Source organism: Apium graveolens, unplaced genomic scaffold (genome assembly GCF_009905375.1).
Source record: "Apium graveolens cultivar Ventura unplaced genomic scaffold, ASM990537v1 ctg3324, whole genome shotgun sequence".
NCBI lineage: Eukaryota > Viridiplantae > Streptophyta > Magnoliopsida > Apiales > Apiaceae > Apium > Apium graveolens.
The window spans coordinates 18,369-37,015 of NW_027418037.1; the positions used below are offsets into that span (position 1 = coordinate 18,369).

Here is an 18,647-nt window from a genome sequence, read left to right on the forward strand (position 1 = left end):
ATAGAACAATTTTATTATTCAATGTCATCAAGTATATGAACTGTTATAATAAATTCGTTGAGTATGGTGTAAATGACAAAGATTTACATTTTAGGAAATTGTTTACTACAACTATGTGTAAATAACGACGATTTACCTTTTAGGAAAATGTTTAGTACAATTGCCTTTAGCCATACATGGAGAATTACCATAATCAGTTCCACATGGTCCATGAATCATATAATCCTTTACAGCTTCGTATCCAACAGGATCAATACTTGGATCAGGATTTTCTGCAGACACCATTTTATCTATTTGGTCCATGGTTTTTGGACGATCGTTTGGATGCAACCAAATAAGCATGTGAGCATGTGACAGTCCACGCTTTTGAAACTCTATGATGTGCATCACTGTAAAATGCCAAGGTATTAAATTAGAAAAATAGTATGATTTCCATACATGTCATTTTATTATCAAAGTGTAAAATTAAATCATCGAAAAAGATTTCATATTATAATACCTCCTATACAACATCCAAAACAATTTTTATTTTTGATTTGATCAACCATTTGGTCAACTTTCATTTTAGAAACCCTTGCAACCACATCTAGAGCGTCAACAACATCAACACCGGGTAAAAACTTTAACATCCACTGTATTTCAGGCCATTTTGTATTTATGGTCATCGTAAGGAATAGTGATGGGTGGCCAATCGTTCGACAGATGGCCAAAGCGTCCTTAAAATACTGATTCATGTACCTTTTACTGCCAGTAAATGAGGCAGGTAAAATTGTTGCTTTACCGACATTTTTAGGATTGCTATCACCTTTTTGTAGTGCATCCCGTATATTGTGGTACAAATGTGAACGAATCATTGTCTGGTTATCTCTAATCTAGTAAAGTCTGTACTGTTCCATTGCAGTAAATGCATCCACCATATATTGCTGCCATAAACGACCTCCGAGATGTGGAGTCAAACCTGTAAACTCGTGATTAAATGCTTGATTCTTTGTAAATTTGAGAGAATATTAAAGAATATGTACTAAAACAAAATACAGATAAAGAATATACCATCTGAAGGTCAAATCATAAGTTTATAATTGTAATACTCTTTCATCGTGATGAATTCACTATCTCCCTTTTCTATTGGATCTTCATTTTCTACAAACTAAGTGTGTTTGGGCTGTTTTTTATAAGGTCTATTTGCAGGGATTTGACAGTAAAATCCAATATCTTCATGAGGAACAAGAAGAGGATATTGTAGTTGCATAAATCGTGGATAGATTGCATATATCCTCTCCAATCCATTGGTTCTTGAATGAATTATTGTATCCCTGCATCTTTTTGTATAGTCGTCTGTGACAATCAATCCGGCAACTTCATGTGATAGGCCAATATGGTTAGGTCGACCAGATGCTGAAGAAGAAGCTATTAGAACCAATCTCAATTCATCAACTGCATTATGTTCTATCCGTTCATGTGCCATATGAAAACTTTTGACCAGACGATTATGTTCATCCAACATTTCTAACAAAGACTGTACGATACCCTCATCAACGGAATCACTTCCACCTTTAACGGTGTTTATTCTGTTGTTCACTTCATCTTCAGTGTCATATATGTAGAGTTGACAAAATTTGGAGATTGCACCGTCAGGTGGTACAAAGCTTCTTATACTGTGGTAATTTACACCTTTGACCTTGAAACAATAAGGAGCACCGCCACGATTGATCCTATGATCAATTTTTCCTCCGGTGGAAGACATCTCAAATATACAGTTGTATTGTTGGAAATATGTTGTGGACTTGATGATTTTATTAACAAAACACCTTAGTAGATTCAACTTAGTGAAAAATGTAGCACTCGACGGATGATCAAATTTAGTCCCGACGGATGACTCAATATAGTCCCGACGGATGATGATTTGACATCCATCGAGTGAGTAGCTTATGTAACAATAAGTCATGTAGCATATTTCTGCAAACAAATTTGTATAGATTTTGTAGTAGCTTATAAGTCATGTTGACTTTAATTGGATATGCAAAATAGGTTGATTAATTGTAAATAGATGATGTCTTGTAATTCTGTATAAATGATATGAAGTCAAGTACCAAATAGCTACCCGACAGATGATCAACAAAGCTACCTGACGGATGATCAACAAGGCAACCCGACGGATGATCATGTACCCGACGGATGATCAATTTAAACATCTGTTGACAGTGACAACACAGTCACATGCGTCGAGTGTATGCAAAAGGAATGTGGCAGCCTATTCAACTGGGTTTTTGAGAACAAAGAAGCATTACCATTTCCATGCAATTATGAAGATATTCAAAGATGCTGGAATAGAGTAGTGAAGCACCATAGTATTAGACTTGATAGGTTTTATTTTATTATCTTGTCTTATTACTGTATAATCTTGGTGATATATAAACCAAGAGTAGCAAGTAGAACAATAAGAAGACTAAGCAAATTCATTCTCAAAGAAACAATTGTAAGCAGTACCCTAAGCATTTCTCTGTAAGTTTAGTTGTTCATATTTGTAAGCAGCTGTGAGCTATTCAAGCTACACAGGGTTCTCTTCATATATATATATATATATATATATATATATATATATATATCTGGTGGATACATTAAATCCACCAGAAAGTTATAAAGACTTGTGTTTTTATTACTTTGTGTTTTGATTCAATTTAACTTGTCATTCCGGACTTTGCAAATCAAAACACTTACATATATATTTTGAGTTAGAACATTTTATAATTCAGAAAAAGTTTTAAGAATTCCATTCAACCCCCCTTCTGTAATTCTTGTTGCACTTTTAGGGACTAACAATTGGTATCAGAGCAAGCTCTTGAAGAACAAAGAGTTAAAAGATCACAACAAACAACAAGATGAAGAAGAAGGATGTTGGAGTCAAGATTCCTTTTCTAGACAAAGATAATTACCATCATTGGAAGGTAAAGATGCATCTTCATTTACTTTCTCAAGATGAGGCCTATGTGGATTGCATAGAGAGAGGCCCTCATGTACCAATGAGAGCTGCAACTGGAAATGAGTCATCAGTTCTCAAGCCAAGGCATGAATGGTCAGATCCTGATATTGAACAAGTCAGGAAAGACAAGAAGGCCATAAATATTCTATTCAATGGAGTTGATGGTGATATGTTTGACAACATCGTCAATTGCAAAACTGCCACGAAAGTTTGGGATATAATTCAGATTATCTGTGATGGCACTGAACAAGTTAGGGAAAACAAGATGCATTTACTAATTCAGCAATATGAGCATTTCCACTTTGAAGAAGGTGAAACTCTCAATGATATCTTTAGTAGATTTCAAAAGCTACTAAATGCTCTAAAGCTGCATGGAAGAGTCTACCAAACCAAAGATTCTAACCTCAAATTTCTGAGATCCCTACCAAAAGAATGGAAACCAATGACAGTCTCCTTGAGAAATTCACAAGAATGCAAGGAGTTTACACTAGAGAGACTGTATGGCATTCTAAAGACTTATTAGCAATCTAAAGCTGAGTGTAATGATGTTGTCAATGACATGTCTATAGAATTATATCATTTGCGTGTTACACTTAGGTCTCTCACTAAGGAAAATTCTAAAATTAAAGAAAATAATTTGTTTTTAAGTAAGAGGAATAATGTGTTAGAGTCTTAGTTTATTGAATTTGAAAAATTGAGAATTGAGTGTAAGATTGCTAAGGATGAATTAACTGAGTCCTTGAAGAAAGAAGAGATTTTGAAGAAGTAGCTTGAAAGAGAACAAGAGGTGATTAAGGCATGGAAAACATCTAGAGATGTTCATGCTCAAATCACCAAAATTTAAGGTATTGAGTCCTTTTATGATGCAGCCTGGAAAAAGAATAAGGAGAAGATGGAATCCAATTTAGTTGAAGGATTGCTAACAGATGTAGACTCGACGGATGATGAGAGTCATCCGTCGGATAACCAAAAGGATTATCCGTCGAGTGACATAAATCCTCATCCGTTGGCTGTGAGCAAACCTGTGAGTAAAGCCAAAGTTGCCAAGTTAAATGAAAAATATGCATCAGTTTCCAAAAACTTCATTTCAGGAGAATCTAGTCAAGTGAAGAAGGAGAAGAAAGTGAATGTTGGTCATCTGTCTATCAAGAAATTGAATGACAGACTAGAAAAGATTGAGGTTAAAACAGAGGCTAAAAGGAAAAACAATAAAAATGGGAAAGTAGGGATTAACAAACATAACAACTATACACCTTATAAATATGCTCCTAGAAAAATCAGTGTTGAGTGTGGTAGTACTAATCATTTGTCTGTTAATTGCAAACTTGCCATTCCTACTCCTATGTCTGTACCCTCCCCTTTTCCCAACATGAATGTCATGCCTTCTATGCCTATGAATGCTATGTCTACACAGAATATGAATGTACAATTTGCTAATATGCCATTTGCACCTAATCCTTATTATGCTGTATTTAGTATGCCTCAAATGCCATTTAGCATGCCCTACTAGAATAATATGTTTGCTAATAGCATGCCATTTCATGTTAATCAAAATGTGCATGATAATTCTGTTTTAATGAATGGTTTCAAAGGTCCAACTTAGATGACTAAGGATGAATCTGATATCCCCAAGTCAAATGAGATCAAACCTAAGAAACAGAAGAAGAAATCTAACAAGGCAGGACCCAAGGAAACTTGGGTACCAAAATCAACTTGATTTGATTTTAATGTGTGCAGGGAAACAAAAAGAAACTGTGGTACTTGGATAGTGGTTGTTCAAGACACATGACTAGTGATTCTACCCTGCTCACAGAGTTCAAGGAGAGAGCTGGCCCAAGTATTACTTTTGGAGATGAAAGCAAGGGTTATACTATGGGATATGCTTTGATTTTAAAAGACAATGTCATCATTGAGGAGGTTGCCTTAGTGGATGGTCTCAAGCATAATTTTTTGAGTATCAGCCAACTTTGTGATAAAGGCAATTCAGTAACCTTCAACTCAGAAGCCTGTGTTGTGACTAACAAGAGGAGCAACAAAGTGGTTCTCACTGGAGTGAGAAAAGGAAATATGTACCTAGCTGACTTCAACTCATCAAATGTAGAATCTGTTACTTGCCTTCTCAGTAAAGCAAGTCAAGATGAAAGTTGGCTATGGCACAAGAAGCTATCCCATCTAAACTTCAAGACCATGAATGAGCTTGTAAAGAAAGAACTGGTTAGAGGAATTCCTCAAGTGGAGTTTACTAAGGATGGATTGTGTGATGCTTGCTAAAAGGGAAAGCAGATCAAAGCATCATTCAGAAAGAAGCTTGATTCAACAATTGAAGAACCTTTACAACTACTACATATGGATTTGTTTGGACCAGTCAACGTGTTGTCCATCTCAAGGAAAAGATTTTTCCTAGTAATTGTAGATGATTTCTCAAAGTTCTCTTGGACATATTTCCTTAAGTCTAAAGATGAGGCTAGTGAAATCATCATCAATCACATAAGGCAAGTCAACAATTATCCTGATTTTAAAGTTAGAAGAATCAGGAGTGACAATGGAACTGAGTTCAAGAATTCTGTTATGAGAGTATTCAGTGAAGAGAATGGGATTATGCATGAGATTTCAGCAGCAAGAACTCCACAACAAAATGGAGTAGTAGAAAGAAAGAACATATCACTTATTGAAGCTGCAAGGACAATGCTTGAAGAATCAAAGTTACCAACATATTTCTGGGCTGAAGCTGTAAATACTGCATGTTATACTCAGAATATTTCTTTGGTTAATCAAGCAAAATGCATGACTCCTTACCAATTGTTCAAGAACAAGAAGCCAACTCTAAAATTTCTTCATGTCTTTAGCTGCAAATGTTATATCTTGAGAAATCAAACTGACCCGAATGGGAAGTTTGATGCTAAAGCAGATGAAGAAATTTTTGTTGGATATGTTGTTGGTAAAGCATACAGAGTCTACAATCTGAGAACAACATTGTTATGGAATCAATACATGTTGTGTTTGATGATAAAAAGATTGAAGGACTACAAGATGGAGATTACAATAAGAGCCTCAAATTTGATAATGTGGAGATGGTTAGTGATGACAGTGATGATGAAAGTGATCAAGAAACAGTATCAAAGGATAATGCAGAAAAATCTACTGTCAATGAAGCACAAAATTCAACATTTGTCGAGTTGTAAAATGCTTCATCCGTCGGGAGACAATCTGCTTTATCCGTCGGGAGACAACCAGCTTCATCCGTCGGTACTCAAAATTCACCATCTGTCGGGTCATCAAAAGGAGCTGAAAGTCAGAATAGATCATATACAGAAAATTCCCCTTTCTCAAATCATAGATTCACTAACTCAGGGGGAGTTTCTACTATTCAAAACTCAATCACACATCAAGATAACAATGAGGCATCTTCATCTAGAGCTAATCTACCTCAACAAAGGAAATGGATAAAGGATCACCCCTTTGAGCTCATCATTGGTGATGTTTCTTCTAGAGTTCAAACAAGGAGAGCAACTCAAGAAGAATGTCTATATAACAGTTTTCTAACTAAGGAAGAACCAAAGAAGGTAGAAGAAGCTTTGTTGGATCCTGATTGGATTTTAACTGTGCAGGGAGAGCTAAATCAATTTAAAAGGAACAATGTGTGGAAGCTGGTACCCAAGCCTAAAGGAAAGAATCCAATAGACACCAAATGGGTATTCAGAAATAAGATGGATGAAAATGGCATAGTAGTCAGGAACAAAGATAGATTGGTTGCTAAGGGCTATTGTCAACAAGAAGGAATAGATTTTGATGAAACCTTTGCTCCTGTTGCAAGACTTGAAGCCATTAGAATCTTTTTAGCCTATGCAGCCCATGCCAGTTTCAAGGTCTATCAGATGGATGTCAAGAGTGCCTTTCTAAATAGATATTTGGAGGAGGAAGTCTATGTCAGTCAGCCTCCTGGTTTTGAAGATCCAAATCTACCTGATAATGTATACTATCTTTTGAAAGCACTTTATGGATTGAAGCAAGCACCTAGAGCCTGGTATGACACTTTGTCAAAGTTTCTTTTAGAGAATCATCACTAGAGGTACTGTAGACAAAACTTTATTCTTTAGAAATGTTAATATCTCTAGCATACTTTTTCAAATTTATGTAGATGATATTATTTTTGGCTCTAGAGATGAGAAACTTTGCAAAAAGTTTGGCAAATTGATGCAAAGTAAGTATGAAATGAGTATGATGGGAGAACTAACTTACTTTCTTAGTTTGCAAGTTAAGCAAGTTAGTGATGGAATATTCATTAGTCAAACTAAATACATTTATGATATTTTAAAGTAGTTTGAACTAATGGATTGCACATCTGCAAAAACTCCCATGGCCACGGCAACTAAACTTGAATTACACACTACTGAAAAGTCTGTGGATATTACAAGTTATAGAGGCATGGTTGGCTCACTTCTATACTTAACAACTAGTAAGCCAGATATAATGTTTGCTACATGTCTATGTGCTATATTTCAGGCTGATCCTAGAGAATCTCATTTAATTGCTATTAAGAGAATTTTCAGATATCTCAAAGGTACACCAAAACTTGACATTTGGTACCCTAGAGATTCTGGTTTTGATCTAACTGGTTATTCAGATGCAGATTATGCAGGTTATAGAATTGATAGAAAAAGTACAACAGGAACCTGTCAATTTCTAGGAAACAAGCTTGTGTCCTGGTTCAGTAAAAAGCAAAATTCAGTTTCTACTTCTACAGCAGAAGCTGAATATATTGCTGTTGGCAGTTGCTGTGCACAGATTTTATGGATGAAAAACTAATTGCTAGACTATGGTCTGCAAGTGGAAAGAATTCCCATTTTCAGTGATAACACAAGTGCAATTGCCATCACTGAAAATCCAGTACAACATTCAAGAACAAAGCACATAGACATCAAGTACCACTTCATAAAGGAACATGTAATGAATGGTACTGTGGAACTATATTTTGTTCCAAGTAAAAAACAGCTTGCAGATATATTTACCAATCCACTGGATGAATCCACCTTTTCAAGGTTGGTAAGTGAGTTAGGTATGCTTAATTACTCTTGAATCTTTTCAGATAATTTGCAAGTTGTAATGAAGCCAGAAATTTAATTGATTTTTTAGTGTTGGATGAAATTTTGGCTAAGTCAAAATTTACATCCCGACGGATGATCATTATCCATCGAGTTTGATCATCTGTCGGAACACGATTTGTTAATAAAATCAATTATTTTTCTGGAATATTTTATAGCTCGACGGATAACTGTTTATCCTCATCCGTCGAATTGTCTAAATCCTAGCCGTTAATTTTCTGAACATTATCCATCGAGTTTACTTACAGTGTGTAAGCATAACACGACGGACAATTGATGGAATTTTTATAGTTTATTTTTTTAAACGGCTATTTTGGGCAATTTTTATTTGTTACTTTATTTTACTTTATTATTCTTTGACAGTTATTTTTGAGATAGTATAAAAGCTTAATTTATTTTCATTTCTTTTCTTTTATCATTCTCAATTCATCTGCTCTAACTTCTTTCTTTCTTAAAAGCAATTATCATCTCTGTAACACCCCCAAATCCGGGTCGGGGATCCAGGTTGCCACGAGTTCCATTTCCCTTAATAACACCCAATCTTAATAAACAATCAACTACTCCGTACTGTGACCCCACAATATACACACACACGCCACAAGTTATAGTCCTAGAGATGAATACCAAAAATAACACAAGTCATTTTATTCCACATTATAAGCCATTACACCTCAAGAGGGTTTCTGAATAAATTTACATATTCCTTGCCATTATTACAATTCATAAATATACATAAGTCTGGTACATCAACGGTTGAAAACCTAGCCTATTGGTAGTTACTACCTCGGCTACAGCGGCATCAACGCCTACAGGAAACTGTGGAATGTTTCCTATCCGCTTGCGAATTGGGAGCTTGGTCTCGCTCATCTTGTCTATATGTTGTTGTGTGATGAAAGAAGAAAGCAAGGATGAGCAACAAGCCCACCGAAATCATATGTATAATAATTAACAATATATGAGCATTCTCATAGTACTCATGAAAGTCTTGGTCAAGAAGAAATGAACCAAGTTGATATCTTAACGCGACCAAATCGCCAAATATTCAATATATATATATACATATACACTTTTCACAATCTTTGAAATCCTCTAACATGTATAATATACACAGAGTTCCGGTTTATAACTGTATAAAAATATCGTTGCAAGGTGATCACATATATCTAACCTTGTCTCAACGTTTTTCTGAAAACCTTTGTCATGCATAAGATAATCATTAACTGGATATAAGTTGAAAAGATGAAGTTACAAGATACTCCAATATACTTATATATTTTCCGAATACTACTTGAACCACCACCGTTCAAGGTATAAACAGTTTTGAAAGTTCATCACATAGATGAGACTACAAGATAAGACTTGAATAGATTCAATCTTTGAAATGTTGTTTAAAAGAAATGAAGTTACGAGATACTTCATTTGAGGGAAACATCATTATAACTGTTTGACCCTGTCAATGCTTCAGCAATCACCCATCCGTAGCCTTTCGATCGAATGCTCCGGGTAGTGTTGCAGAAATATCCAAACTGGATGATGAACTCATTACGGGAGTTTGCCGCGCCAGGAAGACCACTTACGATGATCAGTCACAGTAGTGCAACCCCACCATTTTCTACATGTAGAGGGGAACCTGTCGGATTTACTTGTCAACCGAACACTGGACTCCTAAGGAATGGACCATCTTAGCGGAACTTCCAGGCCATTTGGGCCAATATAATAAGGCTGGGCCGGCGTCACTCGACCACTTACGCCACTCCTAGTTCAGATGAAATCCATCACTCTGAAACGTAAAGCTTGTTCCCCATTTCCCCAAGTAGAAACTTGTTGATACGGTTCCACCAAGAAGTCGTATCTAGTTGGAAAGGAAAACTCACCGATATTTCCCAGGCGGTGCCTGTTAATGGATTAACTTGTTCTAAGAATTTTACTTCCCGAGTGTTGGGTAAGTAATCAAAAACACTTTTATCAAAACAGCAACCTTGTTGCAAATATAAAACACACCACAGGGCCGGATCCCTCAGGTTTTGAGCGAGTATTCAAATCCCCTTCGAAAGGAGGATCTTAAATATAAAAAAAATGAGTTTTGGGATCCGCCCTAACTTTTAAAATCATTTTGAAGACTCGAAAACATTTTAAAGAATGTTTAGAGTAACACTGATTTAATAAAATAAATCTGTCCCGATATGTTAGAAAGTATCTGAATATTATTATTTAAATAATATTCCCATAAGGGTGATCCTTATAAAAATAATCGAGATAGGAGTTTTAAAACTCATACTTGAAATGAATAATAAATAACCAAAGATATACTTATACGAAAGTATGATCTTTATTTGAATAATCGAAAATAAGTTTGATTATCGAAACATTATTCTTTAATAAAATAAAGAATATTATTTAGTAAATAAGCGGAGTCATAAGTCCTCGAATGAATATTCAAAAATAATATTCATTAAATAGAATAAACGGAGTCATAAGCCCTCGAATGAATATTCAAAATAATATTCATTAAATAAAAATAAAGTTATCGAATAAACCTTATTCGATTAATAGTTTTGAAAACTATATCTATATATATATAAATATATATAATATACTCGGGAACATCGACTCCCGGTTTTAGAAAATGTTCACCTTTGGGTCCCCTATACTAAGGGTATACGTAACTACTGCTTATCTCTAACATAGGTATTATGCAACTTATAAGCATTTGAATCAACAATTAGATATCAAGATTACGAAATAGACATGCATATATACCATATCAGCATGCTCCAATATATCGCAAGATTTGCTAATAACATTCATGCACTTATCACAAGATAATGCATATACATATATACATCACAACAACAGTATAACGGGTAGAAAACTTGCCTGAGCACTCCGGGTTAGACTTAAGCTTAGAGTGGGTCCGGTAACCTATGAACAACAACATAAGCCGGAATTAAACCACGGTCGCTTAAGAAACTAGACTTTAACCAATTGAACCCTAACGTTTGCTTATGGTCATTTCTACGCTTAACAAATCACATAAGTTGTTCGAGTACCCTCGGCTCCACCATTTTTAATAAATTAACCGTTAAGGATTTTAAGGCGATTCTTTCGCGAGTACCCTACCAACTTCCTAATCCACTTTAAATAATTTTTTCATACCCCAATTAGTCATTTAAGGTCCTTAACCAAGGTTTCAAAGTAAGGCGAGGGGTAATGGTTCGTTCGCGAAACGCCATTACTTAAAACGGTCGTTTCTCCTAAACCGTACATCATATTCAAGCGAACCACATATCAAAACGAAGCTCGTAACATGAACTATCTAATCATGGCAATGGTCAAAACCTAACAGTGAGTTCAAGGGTCCTCATGTTAAGAACAAAAACAGTCTAAAATAAATCGGGCATTATGACGGCTATGTTTACGCGATTACCAAAGTTTAAACTACTCCAATCAACCACAATTCAACCACAAATCAACCCATAACCACCAATACCACCAAATGTCATCCAAACCTTACTAACTCAGTCCATAACCTCATGATTTTTCCAACTTATTCAATCTCAAACAAGAGCTACTAACTATACTTAAGGTTCATCAACCAACAACCTAGATTTATAACCCAAAATCATTATAATTCCAACCAAAATCTAAACATACAAGAATCATGCTCTCATGAACTATAACAAACAAAACCAAACCTAATACTCAAAGTAAAGTTAGGGTTTGGAGGGGTTATACCTTCCTTAGAGAGTGGAGAATCACTTAGGAAGCCTTAAATAACCACTAACTATCTCTACTAAGCTTGGATCTTGAAGAAAACATAAGAAAACACAAAGTTAGTTTCTTGAAAACACTATTCACCAAGAACTTTGATGAATTGATTAGCAATGTTAAACATGGAATCTTGAGCTTAAACTTATAGCTCATCTAAGTTATGAATTATGGAAGCTAAAGAAACAAACCTCTTGATTTTTGAAGGTGTGTAGCTTGAGTTTTGAAAATTCTCCTTTGCTTTTCATGGAAAAGCCGAGAGCAAGAATGAGGGGGGAGAAGAAATGCTTCTTGTTTGGTTGCTTTCCCTTTTTGTTTTGTTAATTACCTTTTACCATGGTAAAAAATGAATGGCTTAAAATCAACCAACAACACACTTCTTTTTGTCATGCTTTGGTCATCATTCTTATGTCATCTTCCCATGCTTGTCCTCTTCTTATTGGTTCGATGACATCATCATCACTAACCTCTTTGATTAACTCCTAATTACTTGTCTAATGATCGCTGATCTGTTATACAGTTCGCTTAACTTTCGTTCTTGTTTATCGTTTGAGGGATCATACCCAAGATCTTATTACTTAGGTTCCCTTAACCTTTCTCAATACATTATATTCCTTTTATAATCTCCTCTTATAATCCTTGAATTAAAATCCTTTTAATCCTGTTACCTTATACTCAATTCTTTCTGTATCTGGTGGATTTTCGGGAAAAAATCAAAGTTTTCGAATTTGGATTCTGACGATCTTTACATACACTTATATACCATATAGAGTGCTAATAAGATCTCAGAATATCAATAAAAGAACCCCTACATAGTGTGGCATGAAAAGTTTTCTTATTCAGCATAATCAGCAAAAACACTATTCATAAGGGTTTCAAAAATTCCAAAAATTGGGGTTATTACAGTCTCCCCTCCTTAAAAGGATTTCATCCCAGAATCAGATAAAAATGAATAGGGATACTTTCTTAGCATTGCACTTTCTAACTCTCAAGTAAATTTTCCCACATTGTGGTTCTACCACCAACTCTGACTAGCTTGATAATCCCTTCTCCTAAGCACTTGTCCCTTTTTGATCTATAACCCTTCCTGGTTGCTCCATATAGGTCACGTCTGTTTACATGTCTATGCGCGCATATGCCCCTATTTGTCTGGCATCCGAATTACACTTCCTTAACATTGATACGTGGAACACGTTATGAACTTGCTACATGTTCGGGGGTAGGGCTAGCTCATATGCTAACTTCCCAATACGTCTTAATATATCCAAGGGTCCAACAATTCGTGGGCTTAGCTTTCCTTTCTTTTTGAACCTCATCCATCCTTTCTAAGGGAATACCTATAACAGCACTAGGTCCCCTACTTCCTATTCTTTGTCCTTTCGTGTGAAATCAAGATACTTCTTATGTCCATCTTGGGCTACTACCAGCCGTCCTCTGATTAGATCTATTATATCCTTGGTCCTTTGGACTACTGCGGGTCCGAGCATCTTGCGCTTTACAATCTTCATCCTAACATAAGGGAGATCGACATTGTCTTCCCTCAAGGATCTCATAAGGCGATATCCCGATACTGACATACGATCTATTGTCGTAAGAAAACTCAATCCGTGCTAAGTGACCATTCCAAATTTCTTTCAAGTCTATTGTACAGACTCTCATTATCTCATCTAGATCTACAACTTTTGCTTCTCAATACCCACTATTTTCCAGTTCGTAATCGTTACTATCTTCCGTACTAAATTTTATACTGATTACACTTTTGCTCGTTAGCGTTCTCTAACCTTTTAATAATTGCGTCAACCTTAGTATCACGAACGCGTTAGATTCAGAATACCACCGCACTGATACTACTTCCTTTCTAGCTGCTTCCATCTTCGAAAGCTTGATCCATCATATAGAAGTAAAAGAATTTATTGAGAGATCACTATGATCATGAACACTTGTTCTATTGCATAGTTAGTACAGAAGGTGGCAAGCCTTTAGTACTTGACAAGCAATTAAATAACATGTGGTATCCTACTAGGCTTCTATCACACAGATAGATAGTCATTCGGCAATACCTCCTCTTCTGGAAGGGTTGTTCTTCTCAGCTTATACAAAATGAAAAGGAGAGAAAAGAACGAATTGAAGAGAATTGTATATGAAAAATACTGCCACAAATATCTGGCTTGGAATCTACCTCTTAACTATAGAGGTTTGTCATAGGAGAATAAAACATATGTGTATATATATCAACATCAAGTATTATAGCATCACATTTCATGCTCCCGAATATCTACTATTCCGTCCATCGTTCTATGGTCCCATGCTCTTGCTCGAGCTTATAAATAATCACCTTTGAAACTCCCTCGACATCGAAAATCGAATCTGGGATTTCATTCTAGACATCATCGTTATTAGAATTCTATGCTTGCATCACAACCTTCCTCGTATAGTAATACGACTCTCTATTGATAAGAAGGAATAAGTATTCAATAGGTAGATAATCGACTTAATTAGTCTATCAATGATAACTTATACATCACCACAACCCGATTAGTGGTACCCAATCTCAACATCCATTATACTACAACTCTCACGGTTGTAATCGGCTCATTACTCGCAGAATCATTGCTGCATTACTATGGTCCACCACTGACCCACTGTAGTCATTCATTTTCTATGAAATCTTAATAGCTAATCCATACAGAGTCCATACATATCATATAGAATTCTTCTAAGGAGGAAACATAATCACCATTCCATGATTCATGAAGAACACTCCTGAACTTGGCGTACATATGACATGAAGCATATAAAATTGCAGAAGAGTTTCAATAAAAGCAACGATAGCAGGTTAATACCATTCTTAATCATATGCCTTCAATAGAAGACTTAACTCAAAGGTTCGTTTAGTCCTTCTTGAAACATGGTCCTGGCCTATCTCAAGATAGTACCTTCTAAGATAGATAGCCCGCTCACGGCGATTACATGAATTAAATCTTTACCAAACTACTATTATGGTTGGGTATTGCACAGTCATCAGAAGGAATGTCAATCTTCCAAACCATAATACAACCTTCACGGCTTCAACCATCATCACTGTATTCCTCTGGCACGAGCGCCTATAATTGTCCTCTTACACTTAAAGTGTCGGCCACCTCTTTGGCCTTTCCTGATAGTAAAAAATTTCCTTACAAACAATGTCTTTTGAACCAATTCCAACTAAATTTTCTACTTCATTTCTAATCACTACTTATGTGAAAATGCTCTTCCTAAGTTCTTGTTAGAAAAAAAAATCACCATTTTTCCATAAGTTATTGCCTTAGTCTTTATATGTGAACATTGCCACGACTGACTCTCGATCATACTTAGGACGTCTCTTATCTTGCGTCCTTCTTGTTTTCACCAATCTCGACCCTCATTGGATCAATCTATACTTTCTTATGGTTCAACACGTGCCCCACCTAGCATTATTATAATTACGTCATATTTCCTTAATCAAAATTTCTATTCTTGAGAACTTTGAATATTACCTTTCTCCTTGTAAAACCTCTAAGGTTATCCTTAAATCCTTCATCAGGTACACCCTAGGCACAGGGCATATCAAGATACCATTTACTAATACCAGAATCATTGTCTATATACTTCTGAAAAATTTCTCCACTGATCCTTAAAGGTTGTTTTTACCTTAATCCTTTCCAATTCATACTGTCAAAACTCATGTTGTCCCTATTAAGGGTGAAATGCCAACCTTTATGCATTCCCCTAGGATTCATTTCAAGTTATCGGGGTTTTATCCTTAATTCCACCTTTAAAAGATACTTACACTCTTCCATGGATAAATCAAGTCATATATACTTGATAGATTACCTTATTCAATCATTCTCACTTCGATAGTCTATACTTAATTTCACAATAGCATCCTTATTCAAACTGAGGTCAATCCATATGGCCTCCAAAAGATAACAATGGTTTTTTTTTTCCGCTTTTCTTGCCTAATTTGGTAATGACAACAGGGATGTTCTGGAAGATATTGGTCGTGTTCAACGTGAACTTCTTCTTAATAATTCCTTATTTACTTTTGTTGTTTATCTCAATAAGATCTCAATGTTAGGATATCTTTCATACCTAGCGTCTCCCTTTCTGGGTATCAAGCCACCGGTCTTAATCTTCACATTCTTGAAGGTCACTTCCTTCATCTAATTTTTCTAATTTCTTACTTCCTTGTCTCCTCCGTCTACCCGCGTCTCATTATTTATCCTTCGAACTATCTCAAGGTTTCCTCGAATCCTCCCAACTTACAGGGGATAAAATATATGTATCTCTTATGCCTTCATTCATCACTTTTTCTGGCACAATATGTTCTTTTCCAATAATTCGGGCTGTATTGCAATCTCAAACAGCTTTTCGGTACCGGCTCCGGTTACCTTCACTTCTATTTCCATTTTCTCAAAATCACTTATAAACTCTCCCAAAGACATTATCATCTTGAGTCTCTCCTTTTTACTAAGGGCATCAGCCACCACATTGGCTTTCCCCGAATGATAAAGAATCTCCTAATCATAATTCTTGATTAGCTCTAACCGCCTCCTATGGCGTATATTGAGCTCTTTCTACGTAAAAATGTACTAGAGCTCCTATGGTTTGTGTAAATCTTGCACTTCTCTCCATACAAGTAGTGCCTCCAATCTTTAGGGAAAAACTATTGCCACGAGCCCAAGCTCATGGGTGGGGATATCGAATTTTATATTCCCTTAATTATCTTGACGCGTACGCGATTGCCTTGTTGTGCTGTATAAGAAGCACCCTTATTCCTTATGCGAAGCGTCACTACACATCACAAAATCTCCTTTTCCATCCGGCAATGCCATCATAGGGGCCGTCACCAATCTATGCTTTAGTTCTTGAAAGTTGTTCTCGTATTTCTCTGTCCATTCGAACTTCCGAGTCTTACGAGTAAGTCGTGTTAAAGGGGCTACTATCTTTACAAACTTGAATGCACCTCCGGTAGTGACCGGCCAATCCTACCTCTGGTAGTCGCCCTGACCATGGTCATCAATTCCTCAGTGGTCCTTTATTCATTCTTATCAGGATCCTCCACGGAATCCTTCTTAGCAATAATCCCTTCTAGGACAACATCTTTAACCACTACATCCTCAATATGAACATCATCCGGTCCTGCATTAGGACGCTCTATCGGATCCATAATCTGCTCTCCAATAAGTAATAAAACATCATCGCGTTGTTGTTCCTCAAACTCAGGGTTCGGAGTCCCGCTACCATATACGATAATGAACTACGCTTTTATCACGATATTTATAAGGGTTCCCATAAGGGTTTTAACTGTCAATACTACGTTAGGTAGTCTGACTATGAACTTGGCAAGAGTTCTTATTTATCTTAGTGAACTTATTATTTTAACGTGACTTCATCTCTGAGGTTTATAACACTTAGCTCTGATACCATTTCTGTAACACCCCCAAATCCGGGGTCGGGGATCCAGGTTGTCATGAGTTCCATTTCCTTTAATAACACCCAATCTTAATAAACAATCAACTACTCCGTACTGTGACCCCACAATATACACACACACGCCACAAGTTATAGTCTCAGAGATGAATACCAAAAATAATACAAGTCATTTTATTCCACATTATAAGCCATTACACCTCAAGAGGGTTTCTGAATAAATTTACATATTCCTTGCCATTATTACAATTCATAAATATACATAAGTCTGGTACATCAACGGTTGAAAACCTAGCCTATTGGGGTTACTACCTCGGCTACAGCGGCATCAACGCCTACAGAAAACTACGGAATGTTTCTTATCTGCTTGCGAATTGGGAGCTTGGTCCTGCTCATCTTGTCTATCTGTTGTTGTGTGATGAAAGAAGAAAGCAATGGTGAGCAACAAGCCCACCGAAATAATATGTATAATAATTAACAATATATGAGCATTCTCATAGTACTCATGAAAGTCTTGGTCGAAGAAATGAACCAAGTTGATATCTTAACGCGACCAAGTCGCCAAATATTCAGTATATATATACATATACACTTTTCACAATCTTTGAAATCCTCTGACATGTATAATATACACAGAGTTCCAGTTTATAACTGTATAAAAATATCATTGCAAGGTGATCTCATATATCTAACCTTGTCTCAACATTTTTCTGAAAACCTTTGTCATGCATAAGATAATCATTAACTGGATATAAGTTGAAAAGTTGAAGTTACAAGATACTCTAATATACTTATATCTTTTCCGAATACTACTTGAACCACCACCGTTCAAGGTATAAATAGTTTCAAAGTTCATCACATAGATGAGACTACAAGATAAGACTTGAATAGATTCAATCTTTGAAATGTTGTTTAAAAGAAATGAAGTTACGAGATACTTCATTTAAGGGAAACGTCATTATAACTGTTTGACCCTGTCAATGCTTCAGCAATCACCCATCCGTAGCCTTTCGATCGAATGCTCCGGGTAGTGTTGCAGAAATATCCAAACTGGATGATGAACTCATTACGGGAGTTTGCCGTGCCAGGAAGACCACTTACGATGATCTGTCGCAGTAGTGCAACCCCGCCATTTTTACATGTAGAGGAGAACCTGTCGGATTTACTTGTCAACCGAACACTGGACTCCTAAGGAATGGACCGTCTTAGCGGAACTTCCAGGCCATTTGGGCCAATATAATAAGGCTGGGCCGGCGCCACTCGACCACTTACGCCACTCCTAGTTCAGATGAAATCCATGACTCTGAAACGTAAAGCTTGTCCCCCATTTCCCCAAGTAGAAACTT

At 36.2% G+C, this 18,647-nt stretch overlaps 1 protein-coding gene across 1 annotated transcript; it reads right to left on the bottom strand.

Annotated features, from left to right (window-relative positions):
* Window positions 1–1,147: 1,147 nt before the first annotated feature.
* LOC141701088 (uncharacterized) lies at window positions 1,148–1,744 on the bottom strand. Its single transcript, XM_074504732.1, has one exon. It carries the CDS (start codon window positions 1,742–1,744, stop codon window positions 1,148–1,150), a length of 597 nt encoding a protein of 198 aa, XP_074360833.1.
* Between the last annotated feature and the right edge of the window lie 16,903 nt (window positions 1,745–18,647).